The sequence below is a fragment of the Stegodyphus dumicola genome, chromosome 7 (genome assembly GCF_044657685.1).
Source record: "Stegodyphus dumicola isolate Sdum_Otavi_A_Nest chromosome 7, ASM4465768v1".
Classification (NCBI taxonomy): Eukaryota; Metazoa; Arthropoda; class Arachnida; order Araneae; family Eresidae; genus Stegodyphus; species Stegodyphus dumicola.
In genome coordinates, this window is record NC_140774.1 from 26508530 (window position 1) to 26529399 (window position 20870).

The following is a 20870-nucleotide window of genomic DNA, read 5'->3' on the forward strand; positions in this document are numbered from 1 at the left end:
AATAACAATAACAATAAGCAATCACCAAAACAATAATTGTTACATTGCAACAGTAGACACAAAATAAGGATTAAGCAATTTGTGGAACGTGTCTACCCTTACATACGCATCGGCATTTCTGTTCTGTTTAGTACAAGATCAACTCAGCAAAAACTGCAAAAAGCATTAACTAATAAAAATGAAAGCGCGATAAATAGTGCAATCTTGTGAATGAACTGTAGTTTTTGCAAACTTTTGGAAAATATATAGCATCGCCGGTTGAAACTCTATATCGTTGTCAACAACATAGAGGTGGTCAGAAAAGAATTGTGAACATCAATCCTAGAGTATTTTTTGTGCCCTGTTGTAATCACAGTTCGAACCTTGTCGTAAACGACGCTGCGAACAACAATTTATTCGGTGCAAAGTTATTAGATATGTAAATTAATTTGTTTTTAATTTCAAGAAAATAAGTAGTGTTAAGCAGTATATTTGTTATCCAATGCGTTTAGTATATTATTTCCAATATTATTTTTTATAATGTATAATTCTTCAATAAATGTTTGAGTGTGGGTTTTAAGAAAGCAAAAAATGTTTGCACATATAAAATAATTAAAACATAAAATGTAATTTTTTGAGTTTATTTTTAATGTTATCTTAATAATACTTCACTTTAAGTGTTAACCATAAGCAGTTTCTCTTTAATATCGTCACTGCATAAAGGCGCTAGCTAGACATTTGCACGACGGCACCGATTAGGTTTGGCGCGAGACTGGCTACATATAAATCTAATATATATCCTACGTCGCGGTTACGAGACGTGAAAAACGCGATTTTTTGTGAACAGTGTACATACCACCGGTGTGTTTGTGTTGATGAAGATTAACATTCCTTATGCTTAACAATCATATCTGCAATAAAGCATATCTACCAGTTGTAAAAACGAAAATAATATAGTTTTCCACTTTTCCTGCTAAAGTTTCTTCCTTTCTTTAAAAAATACTTCTTTTTAATATTGTGTATAAAAAGTACAATACCTATAAGCCATAAAGAGAGCCAAACAAAAATATTTTCCCGATTCACAAAGTTAATTAATTATTTAGTGACTTTTTCTGGAATTGCGGATAATCAGAAAGGATCTGATATTGAAAGGGACATAATTGCTGACACTCAGAGATAAATTTACATAATATCTTTTCGACTTTAGCAGCAAATTACTAATCACAAGGAACACTATTTTAGCTTTGAGAACATTTTTATTTTTCATTTTATAAAGAAAGATGATTTGCAACATTTAAATTATTGATAAAATTATTTATTGCAACTGACATTTGCACAATGTTGCTCAGCATGCAGCATCAACAAATTGCCTCTTGATAACTTCCATATCTTTGACTGGTCAAACTTTTCATCTCACATATTCAGAATTCAAGCATTTTATTTCCCAAGTTTATATCAGATTAATCAAATTCCGATTCAAAAGCAATCATCAATTTCATATGTATTTCTCTGATTCAGAATTTTATAATGCAAACGAGCCTTCAGAATAATTTTAGGATAAGCTTAATCCTGCCATTAGAAGAACGCTGAAAAAAAAATCATTATAAGTATATAAAATTATATGTATATATAAAAGATAAAGTGTATAACTTAGATTAGAATAAACTGACAGACACCAAACAGTTTTCTACAGAAACACAAATGTGAAAATATTGGCTAATGGCCACTGGTAAAATTAAATCTGCTTTTCTTATCATGTATAATTTTGTTTTCAAAGTGAATTGCATGAATAAAAATTCGTAATGTCTCTCACTTCGTTTTCTTCTCTGTGGGCTGGATTTATTAAACTACATTTCGGGAAGTTTTTAACAAACAAAATGAGCTGATGATGAAAGTATTTTTCCCCCTCCACTGGAAGTATCAGTTTCACTAATGTATTGTTCCAAAGGAAAATGTTGGTTATCATAGTGTGGAATTTGTTATTAACCAGCTACGTCTAATTAACTAGCAATTCTGCATATGTGTAGGTTTCTAATTCTCTTGTATATGTTATATTTTCACCTAGTGTAATATTTAAGATAAATAAAAAGTCTGCCTGAAAGCATTTCTTCATATATACCAGTAGTGTAGGGATCCAGGACACTTAACCGACAGGACATTTAGCCGACACGGACACTTAGCCGACATGGACATTTAGCCGACACGGACACTCAGCGGACAGGACATTTAGCCGACACGGACAGTTAGCCGACAAGGACACTTAACCAACACGAACAGTGAGCCGACAGGACATTTAGCCGACACAAAGAGTTACCTTCAGGACATTTAGCTACGGGACACTTAACTGTCAAGACATTTACTCAACAGGACACTAAACTAACAGTAACGTTTAGCTGACACGTACCCAATAATTATTTAAACTTACTATCAATTACAAAATTTCTCGACTTAGACATAAGTTCAATATTTAAGTTTTTTTTTTTTTTTTTTTACCTATCAGTAAAATTCCTTTTTCGATTCTTAAAGGGCTCATATGTGCTTAGTAATTTAGCATTGTTTGATATGTATCGTTCTGTTTGGTGTATATTGGCCAAATTGAAAAAGCGCTGAAATTTCTCGTCAGGGAATATGAATCAAATTTCGAAAGGAAAAAAGAAATATTTTTAGCTAAGTACGACGGTCACTTAGTTACATTTTAATATGATCTTAAAAAATTATTCGTAAAGTTTCTTCATTTAATCAATTGGGTTCTTTTGAACACCTTTACATCATTAATAATTTTTCTTGTTTACTTAAAGGCATTAAGTTTCCAATCTCACTCTTCCAAATGCTTTCAAATTTCTAATACCTTTACGTTTCATTAGTATTTTACTCATTACATCATGTTACATTCTTTCCCTTACAAAAGTGTTTGGCTCCTCCCACTAATGAAATTTCCTTTCCCTGACATGAAAAATCTGAATAATGTGATAAAAATTATTGTTATTCTTGAATTATACTTTTTTATAGAAAAATATGGTGGTAAAGGTTAGTTTAGCAAATATATTTTATTTTGTTATTAAAAACAATTAAAAAAAAGCAAATTTTTAAGACAAGCAAGGGTATAAATTTTTTGTGATCTCTATAATTTACTGTTCATGCCACCATTCTTGAGATAGAAATTCTGTAACATTTTATTGACCACGCATCTCGCTTAAAATACTTACTTAGGTTAATGTTTACAGCCCTAAATTCGTGCATAATGTTTAATTTAGAAATATTCTTTAAGGTTTTGTTTTATTCATTACTGAAGCTGCAGAAGGAGGGGGCCATAAACCAAGTACGCGGACCAAAGCATCACATCCTGAAAAGACGGGCGGCTAAAACCCACCAGGAACTGGAGAAATTCAACCAATCAGAGACGACCGTTGCGCCAGGAACTTTTGGCATCATTTTCCGATCACCAAGCTTCTTGTATACCATTTTTGCGTTATTTTTGTGCAAAAATGGTATACAAGAAAGCAGTTGTTAATGTTCTGGTAACTTGTTTGTACATCTTGGGTAGAAGTTCATTTGTTTGGGTTATTTTGTGCTACCCTGATATATCTTAATATTTAATTTACTGTAGGGGCGATTAGTGAAGTATGTAAATCTCAATTTCGAAAACAAATAGAACTTTATATTCTACTCAATTTGCTAACTCAATACCGAATAACTTTTTACTCTTTTTAAAGAAAGGGTGAAAATAATTATTGATAAAAATTACTGTATTGTGAAATTTCTGGGCTCTTTTGTGTACTTGAATATGCTTGGTGATATCTAGGTTCATACTATTTCATGTACTCTAAACATCGTAAAATTCAATAAAGAAGAATATTTTAAGAATGTGTCTTTTTTTTTTATTTAAACTACTTTTAAATCTTTTAGAAATCTCTCTTTTTTATATTTTTCCGTAGGCAATATCATATTAACAAAAGCTCTTACTGAAATATACAAAATACAATGATTATTCAGAGAATCTATATATTAAAATGCTGATGTGGGATAACTCATAAAATAAGCCAGTGACCAATAATCAGGTAACCCAGTAACTCCCAAAAGAAAAAAATAATTGAAAAAATTAACATGAAACTTGTTTATGCATTATTCTCCATCTAAATAATTATATTTCACTTCATTGTGTTATGTAAAAATAAAGACGAAATTTTTAAAGTCTTGCAACATTAGCACAATCAAGTAAGTTTAAATAATTATTGGGTACATGTCAGCTAAATGTCACTCTCGGCTTAGTGTCCTGTGGACTAAATGTCTTGGCAGTTAAGTGTCCCATAGCTAAATGTCTTGACAGTAACTCTGTGTGTCGGCTAAATGTCCGTGTGGGCTAATTGTCCTTACAGGTAAGTGTCTTTTCGGTTAAGTGTCCTTTTCAGTTTAATCCTGTCGGCTGTATGTGCCTTCGGCTAAGTGTCCGCGACCCGGTAGTGTAGTTAGGAGGGGAATTTGTTTCCAGACGTGGCATAAAGAGGGTGCTACACTGATGCTAGAAAGTTTCAGAATTAAATGTTTTCAGTTTTTGGCAAACATCAGGGGGTGTGAAATCTTTAGTTGTCCCCAGGTGCTGAAAACCCTAGCTACGGCTCTGGCATATACATCATGGCAACAAATACCTTGAGGTCTGTAAGTATTCATATTAAAATTAAATTACACATAGTCCAAAGTATTTTAAAAATAATGTACTATACAGTCGCAAAAACATCCACACGACCACTTCATTTGCTACTATTTGTGTCTAAATTGAATTACCAATGCTCAGCAAGCCATTGGTTGGCAAAATCTGTTAAGAATAAACCTTCTTCAGAATTACTAAGGAATGACTAACATATCTAATTTTCACTCCTGACAACTGTGCAATAATAGGAAAAATCAAAGCAAAGTATGTTGCAGGGCAGGACCTCTCATCTGTTTAACAGGAAGTTCAAATATGCTGTCTTCTTATTCATAACTAGAAGCAATAATGTTTGAGAAAAAATATATTGTCAGTTTTTGGAAATACTATTGCAATATTTAAGTTCTTGTGGTAATAATTGAGTAAGGAGTTGCTATAAGACATACAATCTGAGCATGTATGTTGAGTTCAAGCATTCGGATATCTGGGAAAGAACCAATGCCAGCATCATCAGAGATTACACTGTTGTAAAGAGCATATTTGTGGTGGTCAACAAGAACAAGTCATATTCTCTGACAAACTCTACTCACCCAACAACAGTGAGTCAGGATACTGGGTATTTTGTAAAGGGAAGGAAACTCATAACCATCATTCAAATGTCCAGAAATTCATAGCTGTGATAACTGATGGTAATGTATCATGTGCTCATCAGAATTCCTTTTTGTATCTTTGATGGAGGTACAGTGACATCACAGTAGTATTGCACTGAAATGCTCCTGGATCATGTCTAGTTATCCAAGGTAATTTGATTTTCTGCTTAATAAGATTTTCTGTTTATGAAAGATAAAACTCACCTCCACAGGTCAAATGAAGTGTCTGACAAAGTAGCAAGGGAAGATATTGATTATGACCCTAATCTGATGCAACATGGCTGGGATGCACTGCACAGATACACTGGTCAAAAATAAAACCTTCCTAGAATCATACTAGAACTCAAATTTGTCCTGACACACAAATGAGACAATACACCAAGCTGTTCTCAAATTGGACAGTATACATAATGGACGCCAAATATTAATCGGTGTTCAGTGAACTAGGAAGTCACTCGAAACTGACGAATTCTTACCTGTCCTTAATTCGACCAGAATAAGCATTTTTCATATTTACTGAAAACAGTTTTAAGGAACACCTGATTTTCTTCTTTTGTTTATTAAATTTCACTATGTGGTGACAACTGTAAATTTCACGTGACAATTTAAGATCTCTGTCAAATATATCCCAGGCGTCATTTTGTTAAAGACATCTGTTATTAGTTATGATAAAAAAATAACTATTTCTTAGCAATGGTCAAACTGCATATAAACATAATTATGTGTTGATTTTTAGAATACAGTCTACAACATAATCACTTGGAAAACAATGCAATAATGTCACTTAACGCAGTGAACTAGGAAGTTGCTCGAAACTGACGAATTCTTACCTGTCCTTAATTCGACCAGAATAAGCATTTTTCATATTTACTGAAAACAGTTTTAAGGAACATCTGACTTTCTTCTTTTGTTTATTAAATTTCACGTGATAATTTAAGATCTCTGTCAAATATATCCCAGGCGTCATTTTGTTAAAGACATCTGTTATTAGTTATGATAAAAAAATAACTATTTCTTAGCAATGGTCAAACTGCATATAAACATAATTATGTGTTGATTTTTAGAATACAGTCTACAACATAATCACTTGGAAAACAATGCAATAATGTCACTTAACGCAGTGAACTAGGAAGTTACTCGAAACTGACGAATTCTTACCTGTCCTTAATTCGACCAGAATAAGCATTTTTCATATATACTGAAAACAGTTTTAAGGAACACCTGACTTTCTTCTTTTGTTTATTAAATTTCACTATGTGGTGACAACTGTAAATTTCACGTGATAATTTAAGATCTCTGTCAAATATATCCCAGGCGTCATTTTGTTAAAGACATCTGTTATTAGTTATGATAAAAAAATAACTATTTCTTAGCAATGGTCAAACTGCATATAAACATAATTATGTGTTGATTTTTAGAATACAGTCTACAACATAATCACTTGGAAAACAATGCAATAATGTCACTTAACGCAGTGAACTAGGAAGTCACTCGAAACTGACGAATTCTTACCTGTCCTTAATTCGACCAGAGTAAGCATTTTTCATATTTACTGAAAACAGTTTTAAGGAACACCTGACTTTCTTCTTTTGTTTATTAAATTTCACTATGTGGTGACAACTGTACATTTCACGTGATAATTTAAGATCTCTGTCAAATATATCCCAGGCATCATTTTGTTACAGACATCTGTTATTAGTTATGATAAAAAAATAACTATTTCTTAGCAATGGTCAAACTGCATATAAACATAATTATGTGTTGATTTTTAGAATACAGTCTACAACATAATCACTTGGAAAACAATGCAATAATGTCACTTAACGCAGTGAACTAGGAAGTCACTCGAAACTGACGAATTCTTACCTGTCCTTAATTCGACCAGAGTAAGCATTTTTCATATTTACTGAAAACAGTTTTAAGGAACATCTGACTTTTTTCTTTTGTTTATTAAATTTTACTATGCGGTGACAACTGTAAATTTCACATGATAATTTAAGATCTCTGTCAAATACATCCCAAGTGTCATTTTGTTAAAGGACATCTGTTATTAGTTATGATAAAAAAATAACTATTTCTTAGCAATGGTCAAACCGCATATAAACATAATTATGTGTTGATTTTTAGAATACAGTCTACAACATAATCACTTGGAAAACAATGCAATAATGTCACTTAACGCAGTGAACTAGGAAGTTACTCGAAACTGACGAATTCTTACCTGTCCTTAATTCGACCAGAATAAGCATTTTTCATATATACTGAAAACAGTTTTAAGGAACACCTGACTTTCTTCTTTTGTTTATTAAATTTCACGTGATAATTTAAGATCTCTGTCAAATATATCCCAGGCGTCATTTTGTTAAAGACATCTGTTATTAGTTATGATAAAAAAATAACTATTTCTTAGCAATGGTCAAACTGCATATAAACATAATTATGTGTTGATTTTTAGAATACAGTCTACAACATAATCACTTGGAAAACAATGCAATAATGTCACTTAACGCAGTGAACTAGGAAGTCACTCGAAACTGACGAATTCTTACCTGTCCTTAATTCGACCAGAGTAAGCATTTTTCATATTTACTGAAAACAGTTTTAAGGAACACCTGACTTTCTTCTTTTGTTTATTAAATTTCACTATGTGGTGACAACTGTACATTTCACGTGATAATTTAAGATCTCTGTCAAATATATCCCAGGCGTCATTTTGTTAAAGACATCTGTTATTAGTTATGATAAAAAAATAACTATTTCTTAGCAATGGTCAAACTGCATATAAACATAATTATGTGTTGATTTTTAGAATACAGTCTACAACATAATCACTTGGAAAACAATGCAATAATGTCACTTAACGCAGTGAACTAGGAAGTCACTCAAAACTGACGAATTCTTACCTGTCCTTAATTCGACCAGAGTAAGCATTTTTCATATTTACTGAAAACAGTTTTAAGGAACATCTGACTTTTTTCTTTTGTTTATTAAATTTCACTATGCGGTGACAACTGTAAATTTCACATGATAATTTAAGATCTCTGTCAAATATATACCAAGTGTCATTTTGTTAAAGGACATCTGTTATTAGTTATGATAAAAAAATAACTATTTCTTAGCAATGGTCAAACCGCATATAAACATAATTATGTGTTGATTTTTAGAATACAGTCTACAACATAATCACTTGGAAAACAATGCAATAATGTCACTTAACGCAGTGAACTAGGAAGTCACTCGAAACTGACAAATTCTTACCTGTCCTTAATTCGACCAGAATAAGCATTTTTCATATTTACTGAAAACAGTTTTAAGGAACACCTGACTTTCTTCTTTTGTTTATTAAATTTCACTATGTGGTGACAACTGTAAATTTCACATGATAATTTAAGATCTCTGTCAAATATATCCCAGGTGTCATTTTGTTAAAGACATCTGTTATTAGTTATGATAAAAAAATAACTATTTCTTAGCAATGGTCAAACCGCATATAAACATAATTATGTGTTGATTTTTAGAATATAGTCTACAACATAATCACTTGGAAAACAGTGCAATAATGTCACTTAACACACATTTTCTCTGTTAGGTAAACAAAAAAATATCTAACAAAAAATTTAAAGGTGCTTGCAAATAATACAGTGGTATAGTATATATATGTACCATTTTATCATATGTTTCTTCTTTGTATTTAATGCATACCAATATCCATTTATGAATTTAACAATTAGGCATGATAAATAAATAATTTATAACATAATGATTAACTTTGTCTCATATTACAATATTATAAGAACATGCTAATGTAAATATTTGCATGCATCTCTTTCTTTCTATTTAGCTATTTAGAAATGTTACTCACATATCTTAAAATAAACAATTGTTCAAAGCTTTGTATGCATTGGTAAATGCATACCTGCCAACCTCTAAAGATAAAAATTCAGAAGATTTCTCCAAAATTCAGAAGAACACGAAGAATTACTATCATGCTTTGATATTAAAAAAATAACAATTTATACAAATAGAAAAAAGAAAATTGTACTTACATTAGTAAATCTCAATTAAGTAGTAACTACGAGTAAAAAATTTATTAGGAAACATAAAACAAGAACTTAATGTTACTGCAATGAATTTAGAGAGCATTTTTTGGCTTTAGCCAAAAATTCTTTGGAAAATTTCCTGTCATAACAATTAGTTTCTTCATAACATTTAGCAATTAAAATGTTTTCTAGAGTTTTTGGTGAAATTGAAGAACGAAACATAGTTTTGTTTTTCTTCACAACACTGAAGACTCTCTCGCACTCAGCATTACTGTGTGGAATTACGAGAATAGCACATAAAACTCTTGCTAGTCTATCACATTTTGGTGTTCCATCAGCTCTTTTTATTTTTTTTAAGGTACCAACGAGGACATCAAGTCTATCTTCTCTAGAACTGGCAAAGTCTTCAAACTGTGCAGCAAAAATTGGTTCTGTAGTTCATTTAAAGCATCATTATGGCATTCATTTTCTTTAATTGTTAACAAAAATGGAAATTTATCAATAAAAAAACGAATCTTTTCAAAAGATGAATTTTCAATTTGTTTCAAATTTGCCACTTCAGCATTTAAAAGAACTTCATTTTGCAAAGGAAACTTCCTTACAATGTAATCACAGGCTGAGGAAAAGTACTTTCTAACACATTGAAAAAATTCTTTTTTCTCATGATCTTTCAAAGAATTTACAAGTTCCTTGATTTGATTTCCAATTATAAGATCATTGTTATCCTTTTGATTTGCCAAACTATTATAGGCAACACGAATCAACACACTGTTTTTCACAACGGATGGTTATACAAACTTAGTATAAAGTTCTTTCAAAAGATCATTAAGAATTTGGATAAGCAGGGGAGATTTTGGCGAAGCTGATTGTAGAAGGGTATTTACACTTTCAAAAATCTTAATGGTACTTAACACAAAACTACAATATGCTTTGTTCAAATCCGAAGAAAGAAGATAGAAAATCCGTTCCTCCCGGCTAATAGAAGACTGTTTCTTCTTCCCTTCAACTTCTTTAACAAAGTTGACCTTTGAGGAGTCTTCTAAGCATGACTGAGTAATTCCCTTGCTGTTGAAGCGAACACGAAAAAAATAATCTGGCGCCCACAAAGAAAAGAGTGGGAGAAACAAGTTCAGCGCATTGGATTGGCTGGTTAAGTGGCGCTGGAGAAATGCAGGTTACTGGATTCGAAGTAGTTGGTAGTTGGCGGTAAAACACGATGCAATTGGCAAAAATCGCTAAATTGGCGAAAAATTCTAAAATTTCTACAAAAATCACTAAAAACACTTGAAAAAGGAAAAAAATCGGAAAAAATGGATTACGATCGTAAAATCGTAAAGACAAACGCATTTTCGTAAAAATTACGAAAAATTCGTAAAAGTTGGCAGGTATGTAAATGTATTATGTAGTGTAATCAGTTACTCTAGAAATGCATACCTAAGTCACAGTTTACTCCTATTTTTTCTAGTACAGTCAAAAGTCGTTAATTCGGACACCCATAATCCGGAATGATCTATAATCCGGACCTCAAAGCTACAAACTTTCTGCGCATGCGTCGCGTTCACGCATGCGCACAGGCGTTTACTAGAGCGCGTAAGACACTTACGGCTGCGAATATGTTTGTGCGCATGCGCGTTTAATGTGTAACGGAGTTATACGCTAAGCTAAAGTTATCTAATTCAGTTAATGTTGCAGATTGCGTTGTTCCTTAATCTTCGAATTGGATCCGGCTTATTATTTTTTGCAGACTGTTAGATCAATTTTATAAAAGTAAGCTTGAACTTTCGATTATGTCAAATAGAATTTCCGATATATATTTACTACAAAGCGAAAGTATGTTTTGAAATCCGAAATCTGTTTATCAATTTCACGCTGCTCTGCGGCAGAGGGGGGGGGGCAGAAACGTCATTATTAGATTATGATAGATTAGAAAGATTATGTCAAATAGAATTTCCGATATATATTTACTAATATGTAATTTGTATCTACAAAGCGAAAGTATGTTTTGAAATCCGAAATCTGTTTATCAATTTCACGCTGCAGCACTATCCTTATCTTCAAGGCAGATGTTTTTATTTTATTTGGTTTATAATTCTGTACTAAGTGTAGTATTTCATCTCGTCTTTGATATGATTTAAATCAAGTTCCCCCTTCGGATAGTGAGAAAGTGACCCAGAGGTTATTGAAAACGAAAACATTTCGATTGACATATTAGTCCGTATTCTCAACACAGCAATTATAGGACTAGAACAGCGGAACTTTGTAACTAAACAAGAAATTATGTCTGTTTAATAGAATTAAAGAGAAAGTATTATCACATGAAACGAAGCAACTTACATTGAAGGAAATGTTTAATAAAGTAAACAAATAAATATTAAGCTTTTTCTTTTTGTAAATTTTGATACCCTTTAGATCATAATTGTTCTTTATTTCATAAATTAAGGTTTCATATTTTTAATTTTGTAATTTCTGCATGCCATCTTACCAGATTTAAACTGATGATCTATAATCCGGAAAAATCGATAATCCGGAATCGCCAAAGTCCCGACGAGTCCGGATTAACGACTTTTGACTGTAATATCTATCCTCACATTTCCACTGAAATTATTTTCTGCATGTCATTTGAGACAACAATTCAAGTCACTTTCCATCCACTCACATTTACTGCTAGCAGTAAAACTGTAATATCCCATATTAGGTTTCCCCAATTAAGGCTTTTTAAAGGTGGCAACAAAAAATGTGCATTTGCAGGTATTCCCCCCCCTTTCTGAACATGGAGGTAGGAAAGGAAGGAGGGGCCAATTGGCACTAGAAGTGAAGCACTGCTTTGAAGCTTGGGTCACCAGATGGGGTGTTCTTTGTTTACATTCAGAAGCTCGCTTGACAGGCTTCTGATAGTATTTCGACACACAACAGTTCCATACAAATCGAAAAAGGGACACTTTCGCATGAAAGAAACATTCATAGTATGATGGATAATAGCAATTTGTATAGTTTAGTGACATTTATGCAAAAATCCCATCTTGGTTATTTTTTTATAACTAACAACAGTGATTTTGATTATGAATTTGTTTTATAAAATTCTAAGCTGTTGAACTACAAAAATATAGATTTTAAGAAAAATGTTATGCTTAAAGAATGAAAAATACCTTATGGTACATTTAAAATTGTATACGTCTTTCGATACCCTTGATAGAGTATTCACTACTTTTATTTTATTTTCCAATTGCCAAAATGTTTTAAATAAAACAAATTTTTTTTCACATCCATATATTATTTAACATGTGCCTTTTAAAATTTTTTAGAGGATAGGCTTTACTGCTGCTCATTTTAAACTCATCGTTTTAATTTTATATATCTGAAAAATAATCACTTTGGGCTTACACATTTTACTTATTTGGGTTAATTAAAAATAAAATTACCATCCAATGCTGCAATCCTCATCAAAATTAATAAATATACACACAAATATGCCAATAAGTTAGCTTTCCCTTGATTTGGAACCACACATTTGTGTAAAATTATGTACAGTTTTACACAAATGTGTGGAACAGAAGAGGGATACATTTGCGAATTTGGCGGAAGTACCATGTGCGGTCAAGATGATGTGACCATGTGAACGTGCTACACCATCAAGATAGCTTATTAAGAATTTGAAAATAGGGTAATCGACGGAGATGAAAACATTTGTATATCCTGCCAAAGGAGGTCCGATCATGAATGGTCCTCTTATTGATTCCAGATTGTTAAATGTTTCCCACGCAAGTCTTTTTTTCTCAGAAATTCCAGTTTATGCTGGCTTCTTAACGTACACAGGTCATTGAATTATTTATAAATGTATTTGAAATGAAGAATTTGTTCACTTATAAACAATTGTGAAAGTACTGTGAAGAAATCTAATTATTAAATGTATCTAATTTATAATGATTATAAATGTTATCTAAATATATAACCTTAATATTGAATTGTAAACATAAACTGAAATCCTGTTGACAAATACGTTATAAAACTATTTAAGCAAGAATTGTTTGTATTGGAAAGCAATCTGTTAAAAGGTATTGTAAAGCAAATGCTATGAGATGCGCACTTAAGAACGTAATGAAGAGTTTTGGAATATGTATTGTTGAAATGAAGGGTAAAAAAAAATGATAAGTATAATTAAAAGAATTATTCCCCTTACATTTTATAATAACTCAGTTACAAGTTTTAAATAATACTTAAAAAAAAAAAAAAAAAAAAACTTATTTTATTCCCTTTCAGAAATGTTCAGAGAAAGTCAAGTACTATTTAAAGTATTTCGCTAATTCCTAATAATTCTCTAATTTAAAATGAACTGAATAGAGCATTAATTACAAAATTGACTTACATTTTTCGATTTAAAAGATGCCTCAGAAGCCAAAAAATCATGTCATATTTAAGAAAGTATTTTAGGAAGAAGCTCTATAAATAGAAAAGAAATAATGCATAATTTTAATATTAATAATACAATAAACTTTGATCTTAATTTTTTTTGTACCTTAACCGAATAAAATCGAATTACCTTAATTTTTTTTTCTAATGTAATTAACGAAAACTTGTGAAAATATTTCATTCAAATTAAACCATTCTGAGAAAACTGTCCTGTGAAAAGTATAGCATTTAATTCCGTTCAGAATGAAATGTTGTTTAAAAATATGTTGTTTTCATATACTTAGGACTCTGAAGTGTTGTAGAAAAATAAAATATATACATTTATATGTATATTTATGACATAATTACAAAATATTTACATCCGAATGCGTCAAATCCCATTGAACTCAATGGTAAATGACCCAATGTTTTGGTCACCGCGTAGGGATCGCCGGTGCTTCAGAGCAGGGTACGGGAGAAACTTGTTTAGGGCTACTCCATCTTACTTCCTACCTCCATGTTTCTGAAGGTGCTCTGACTGAGAAAATTAAAAATCATAACATTTCAGTCTTTCCTTTCTTAAATTTTCATTACAGTTGGTAGTAAGATAATCGAAAAGGAAGAGCAGGTATTCAAAAAAGTAGGCTGACTAAATAAAGCAAGTGAAAAAAAAACATATCCTTTGTTTTAATATACAGTAGCATATAGAAACTCTATCTATTCGGCAAATCATTGTAAAAGATCCATTTTTAAAGGTCTGTAATATAATAAATTTATTTTATTAAAAACTGTGATATTAGTACCACTCATATACAGATTTAATCCTCAAAAGTTTTATTTTTTTGTTTCAATGTCATTTTCTAATTTTAATGATTCAATTTGCAAGATTCTGTTGCAAAAAATAATAATACCACATTGAAATAAAATTTTAAAAGCACCTTGCTTTGTGTATTAGGTAGAGCCACTTATGTTGCTAATGTTTTATTTAAACAGAGTCTGAAGTCTAAAGGGTGATATACACACCTCACAGTCATGTGACCTCAGATCATGTTCTCAGATTTTGCATTGACCCTAAATGAAAAGGCTGAAATGGCAATTGTTCTTACCCACCCCATCAAGAGAGACTGAAATTTTTTAATTTGCCTGAAATTGTAGATAACTATAAAAAACAGTAGGGAAACACATATTCATAGACTGGCACCTAATCAAAGGCAGATACTCCGATAGTTACGAAAAAAGCCCAAGAAGGAGTTAAGCTTCCCTTAGGATACCTATTTTGAAGAACAGAGAGCAGTATAAATATTATATCATGTATAATCATTGCAATTAATTTTATATGCACACAAAAGTACATAACTAAATGCTAAATTAATAATTGCATATATGTCTTTGTCAAACATTAGTATTTAGATTTACAATTCTGCACACAAACATATTACACTACTAAATTTTTATTTCATTCTATTTCAAGTTTAGCCCAAATTTCTGCATATAAAGAGTAGTAATAAATTACATAACCAATATAAGGCCTATCAATAATTATCATAACACATTATTAGAAGTCACCAGTTTTTCAGAATGTGGGGAACTCTAGCAATCATGTGCATAAACATTCTTCAGATAACTATGCTCATAACAATCCTTCAGTTAGGCAATGCTGGCATTTTTGTATGCAGCCTTTTCTTGTACACCACGTTCCAATGTGTTTTATGAACAAATTACGATCCTTTTTTGCTTTTGTTTTAAAATATAGCTCATGAAACTTGCCAGCGATGGAAGAAACTATGATAAAATGTGAGTAAGAATACAATATCTTGCCATAAAACTTCTGAAGTTAAGAATGACAAGATGAATTTTGTAGACAGCCTGTGTGTAATGCTAAGTTCGAGCATTTCTCTGATGCTATTTTAAGTGAAAATAATTTGCATCATATATGAGGAAAAGAATAGCACTAAAAAATTAGAAGAGAACTCATGAAAAATAAACTTATAAGTATAAAAGGTAGGATTATCTCTTCAGAAAAACTTATCATATAATAAAACATAATACAGTGAATGACAAAGAAATTTCACTGAATATTTATGAAAAATGGCAGATAGGACATTTTAAATAAACTATATTTGTGTTTTAATCAAGTAAAGAAAAGTATTTTGATACTAACAATGCTAAGATATTAGTGTTATTTCAGTTAATTTTTCAGATAGCCTGTTTCCCCTGTTATCGGAGGAATGGGTCCAGAAATGTATGTACACATATATCATGTATATACATATATCATGTTCATGTATATACATATACACATACACTTCTGAATCCAGTCCTGAAAACACATGAATAATTTTTTTTAATCTAAACAGTTGTACTTTAATTTAGAAACAAAGTTAAACACCATGCTGAATTAGTCTGAAGTCACACATCTCTTTTAGATTTAGTTCATAAAAATATTATGAAATATGCAATTTGTGTGAATATTGACAAATATGTGCATGGATTTTAAAAGTTACCAAGTAAACATTCAAATATGTACCCTTGATATACTAAACATTACAAAACATATCTGAAGTTCTTTAATATCAATTTCCTTCATTAACTTTCCTTGCATGGTATTTGCAAACTTCATCTCATAATGTACTTTTTACATATGTAGCTCCTAACCATATATCATCTGAATGAAAGTACCATTTATGGTTATTTTTAACAATTAAGATTTATTAAATAAACAAATTAAAATATAGCAATGTTACTTCAATGAATGCCATGAAATGAAATTTTAAAATAATTCAGTTAATTCTATGATAGATCCATTTTAAAAAATTGATTAAGGCTAATCCTAGAACATGGTACTGAACATGGTTGAATTAAAACCACAAAAAATTAGTTTCTACTTAACTCCAGAGTTAATCAATCAAAATGATCTGGGGAAAAATTTCGGTAATTTTCTGTTATGATGCTAGATTCAGAGATGTATGTATGGATGAATTTATATGTTCAATGTATACATACATATGTAAGCACAAATGCAAATGCATGTATGCATGAACACATACATTTTTTAATCTGGTTCCAATAACAGAACATGTAAATAAACTATGTAAATGTGAGTGTGTATGCACACATTCTAATGTACGTACATACACACATGCATATATACACGCATGCATACATATTTACATTTCTGAATCTGGTCCCTATAACAGAAAATTACCAAACTTTCTAGGCTTCTTAAAATGACAATTTGTACCAATGTTTGAAAACCAAGTACTATTAAGTTTCAAGTTCAAACTAAGACTTTTTTTTTCTTTGGGGAAAAGGGCACACACCTCATGCTCATAATGAAATTGTGCATCCTTGCACAGTTAAAAATGTGCAGTAAAATTAAGTTTCACTACTAAATGAAAGAAACAGAGAATACTTTTTGAATAAATATCTAGTATGCATGAATTTCTCACCTGCATCGAAATGATTTTTTCCGAATTTCTTGTGTAACAGATGGGGTTGTTCTACTTAGTATGTCCAAAATCTGACTTGAAATATTTGAGAAAAACCTAATTTCTCATTCCCAACACAATACGTGGTAACCATCTATTAGTTTTTTATAACATAATACACTGGCACATTTGATGCTGGAGCAGGACAGACTTGATTTTCAGGTTTTGTTTACCATCAATGGAAGTACTTAACACATTATTTCATAACATGCATAAGAAAGACATTTATATCATTAATAACAAAGCTGTGCTTGGTATCTGTATTAAATTCAGAAAAAGTCAAGAGTTTAATTCAAAGCCCACAGAAGTTTAGAATAACTTAAAAAATTTATCTTCATAAATGATATGCTTTCTCTTGTGAAAACATATATATATATATATATATTTTCATTTTGATCAAACAATCATTTACATATCTAACACAGCCTCAGTGGTAGGTTTTATATCTCCCAGCATTAAAATCTACAAATCTTAACAATGAATATATTTAAAAAAACTAAGATATTCAGCAATCTGGTGGAACTGATCTCAGTCTTGAGATAAGATAATCAGGTTTTATTGCACAGACATGCCTTAATTCATTCGCAGGTATAGCATGTTACTAATTTAGCATATGCTAAAAAAACAGGTTCTCTACTATGTAGATCAGAGGTTCTCAACGGTGGTACGCGAGAGAAAAATAGGTGGTATGTAAAGAAGAAAAATATTTTTAACTGTTAAATTCAAAAATTAAAGCCCCAACATCCTGATTGAGTTTTCTCTCAGAAATTTATGCGATCTGAGCTTTGTTCACGGTGGTAGTAGTACTTTGTTGTAGTGGTGGTACTAAAGGTTTTCAATTTTTGTTTAGATGGTACGCGTTAGTCAAAAGGTTGAGAACCGCTGGTATAGATCAATATGCTTATTCAGGTTCATCTCTCCAAATCAGTTGTTATATACCTAAATCTCAAAATTTCTTTCACATATAGTTGTGCCCTATGTAGATTTAAATCAATCTTCAGTATAAATGACATTTTACATTGCATATCTCTCTGCAGCGAGAATATTTATATGCTTGTTTAAACTACCTTTTCCAATGACTGACTGCTTACATACTTAAGACACACAGAGTTTTTATCCTGTGTGAATAAGCCTATACTCCTTGAAAACTTCACACACATGAGGTTTTTCTCCAATGTTAATGAGCATATGCACATTTCACTAAACAGCTTCATACAGATGATGTTTCTCTCCAGTATGACCGATTATATGTTTGTTTAAAGTATCCTTTCTACTAAATGACTTTTTACATATTTCACAAATATGATTTTTTTCTCGAGTGTGAACAACCATATGCTTGGTTAAAGTATCCTTTCGACTAAATGATTTCTTACATACTTGACAGATATGAGGTTTTGCTCCTGTGTGAATTAACATATGCATGTCCAAACCTCCCTTCCGAGTGAACAACTTGTTACATACTTCACACATATGAGGTTTCACTCCTGTGTGAATAAGCATATGCATGTATAAACCTCCCTTCTGACTAAACAACTTCTTACATACTTCACACATATGACGTTTACCTCCAGTGTGGATGAGCATATGCTCATTCAAATTTTCCTTTCGACGAAATGACTTTTCACATACTTCACATACATGAGGTTTCTCTCCTGTGTGAATAAGAACATGCTTCTTTAAATTACCCTTTTCACTAAATGACTTTTTACATACTTCACACACATGACGTTTTTCTCCTCTGTGAATGAGCATATGCATGTTTAAATCAGCCTTTTCACTAAACAACTTCTTGCATACTTCACATATATGAGATTTCTCTCCAGTGTGAATAAGCATATGATTGTTTAAACTATCTGTTTTACTAAATGCAATCATACATACTTCACATACATGAGGCTTCTCTCCAGTGTGAATAAACATGTGCTCATTTAAACTGCTCTTTTGACTAAATGACATTTTACATACTTCACATATATGATGTATTTCTCCCATGTGAATAACCATATGTTTGTTTAAACTATGCTTTTGCCTAAATGACTTCTTACATAGTTCACATGTATGAGGTTTTTCTCCTGTGTGAATAAGCATATGTTTCTTTAAACTACTCTCTTGACTAAACAACTTCTTACATACTTCACACATATAAAGTTTTTCTCTAGTGTGAATAAGCATATGGTCGTGCAAATTACGCTTTCGACTAAATGACTTTTCACATACTTCACATACATGAGGTTTTTCACCTGTATGAATAAGCATATGCTTCTTTAAATTACCCTTTAGACTAAACAGCTTCTTACATACTACACACACATGAGATTTCTCTCCTGTGTGAATAAGCATATGCTCCTTTAAATGAGTTTTTTGACTAAACAACATCTTACATACTTCACACATATGAGGTTTTTCTCTCGTGTGTATACGCATATGCATGTATAAACCTCCTTTTTGACTAAACAATTTCTTACATACTTCACACATATGAGGTTTTTCTCCAGTATGAATAAGCATATGCTTGTTCAAATTGCTCTTTCGACTAAATGACTTCTTACATTCTTCACACACATAGGGTTTCTCATCTGTATTGCTATCCATAAGATCTTCTAAAACATCGTTTCTTCCATCGTATGGTTACATTCCGCTAGACCTGATGTTTGTCCGCTACACAGAGAACTATAAGCTTTGTTATAATACAACTTAGATGATATATATGCTCAGCACAAATGGAAATTCGGTTGGTTAATTGAAAATTTACGCAATGTACTTCTTTGAAACTACATAAAATACATTCATCTACATAACTTTCATTATCTTGCACATATACATGAGTGAATATTTTGAAAAAATATTAATACATATTGTGCGTGTGACCTACCTACCTAATGTGCTACATAAGCAAGGCTTGATTTCTGGAAACAGTTTAATAAAAATCCACTTGTTACGTTTCATAGAAATATGCTTGGTAAAAGTTTGCAATTGGGTGCCCCTTGTTTACATGATGTTTCGATTATTTAGATTTGTTAGCCACTTTAGATTAATTATATGTTAGCTAGTTTTAGATTATTTAGATTTATTAACATAATTCCCAGATTTCACGGTACACAGATGGCGAAGAATTTTGCTGCTGGTACTTCTTTTAACTTGTCTCAAATACTGCTCACTTATCATTTCTGTATCTGTATCAATCTTGCTTTTTAAGCAAGAAGAAAAGAGATGTGGACTTTGGCGAAAGCCGTTTCTTCCAGTCCGTCAAGGTTAAAGTTATAATTAACAACAAGCGTTTTATTAAACATTTACAAACATCCATTCCTATTTATCATTCCAATACAGAAAAGTTGACAAATGTATTGTTTCGCACCCACTCAGTCTTTCTGCCCACAGGAGCCATAGCCCAGGATGCAGGAAATAGGAACTAGGACAGCATGGAGGGTAAACAAGCTCAAAAGTGTGATGACCACGAAATAGTCATACGGTTTTCTTTGGCTATACAAAATTCAACCCTTTACCGTTCACAAACTTTCGATTTCTGCATATAATTCCTGATCTAAGACTACTGTAAAGAGAGGGAGGTCTATTTTAAAGCGCGTCAAGGCGAAATAGGTTTCTTCAAGATCCAAATTGTTGTCCGAACAATATCCCAAAATTGCACCCTACACACGACGATATCAAATTCGCTCATTTTCCT

General features: G+C 31.5%; 1 protein-coding gene across 2 annotated transcripts; it reads right to left on the reverse strand.

Moving 5' to 3' along the window:
• Positions 1–1215: 1215 nt before the first annotated feature.
• LOC118180535 (uncharacterized) lies at positions 1216–20610 on the reverse strand. Of its 2 annotated transcripts, none has more exons than XR_004756680.2 (2): positions 20065–20610; positions 1216–1565 (listed from the first exon to the last, which is right to left on the reverse strand). XR_004756680.2 is itself a non-coding variant. In XM_035349612.2 (2 exons), the coding sequence occupies exon 1, from the start codon at positions 19778–19780 to the stop codon at positions 18389–18391; it is 1392 nt and encodes a 463-aa protein (XP_035205503.1). In that variant the 5' UTR covers positions 19781–20580; the 3' UTR covers positions 1216–1565; positions 17150–18388. The 2 variants fall into 2 exon arrangements, 1 of the variants encoding a protein (XP_035205503.1); XM_035349612.2 differs by having other exon boundaries at positions 17150–20580.
• Between the last annotated feature and the right edge of the window lie 260 nt (positions 20611–20870).

What these genes read in the sequence shown, in the direction of transcription:
- LOC118180535 (XM_035349612.2), bottom strand. Translation starts at nt 19,780, where the DNA reads ATGGATAGCAATACAGATGAGAAACCCTATGTGTGTGAAGAATGTAAG.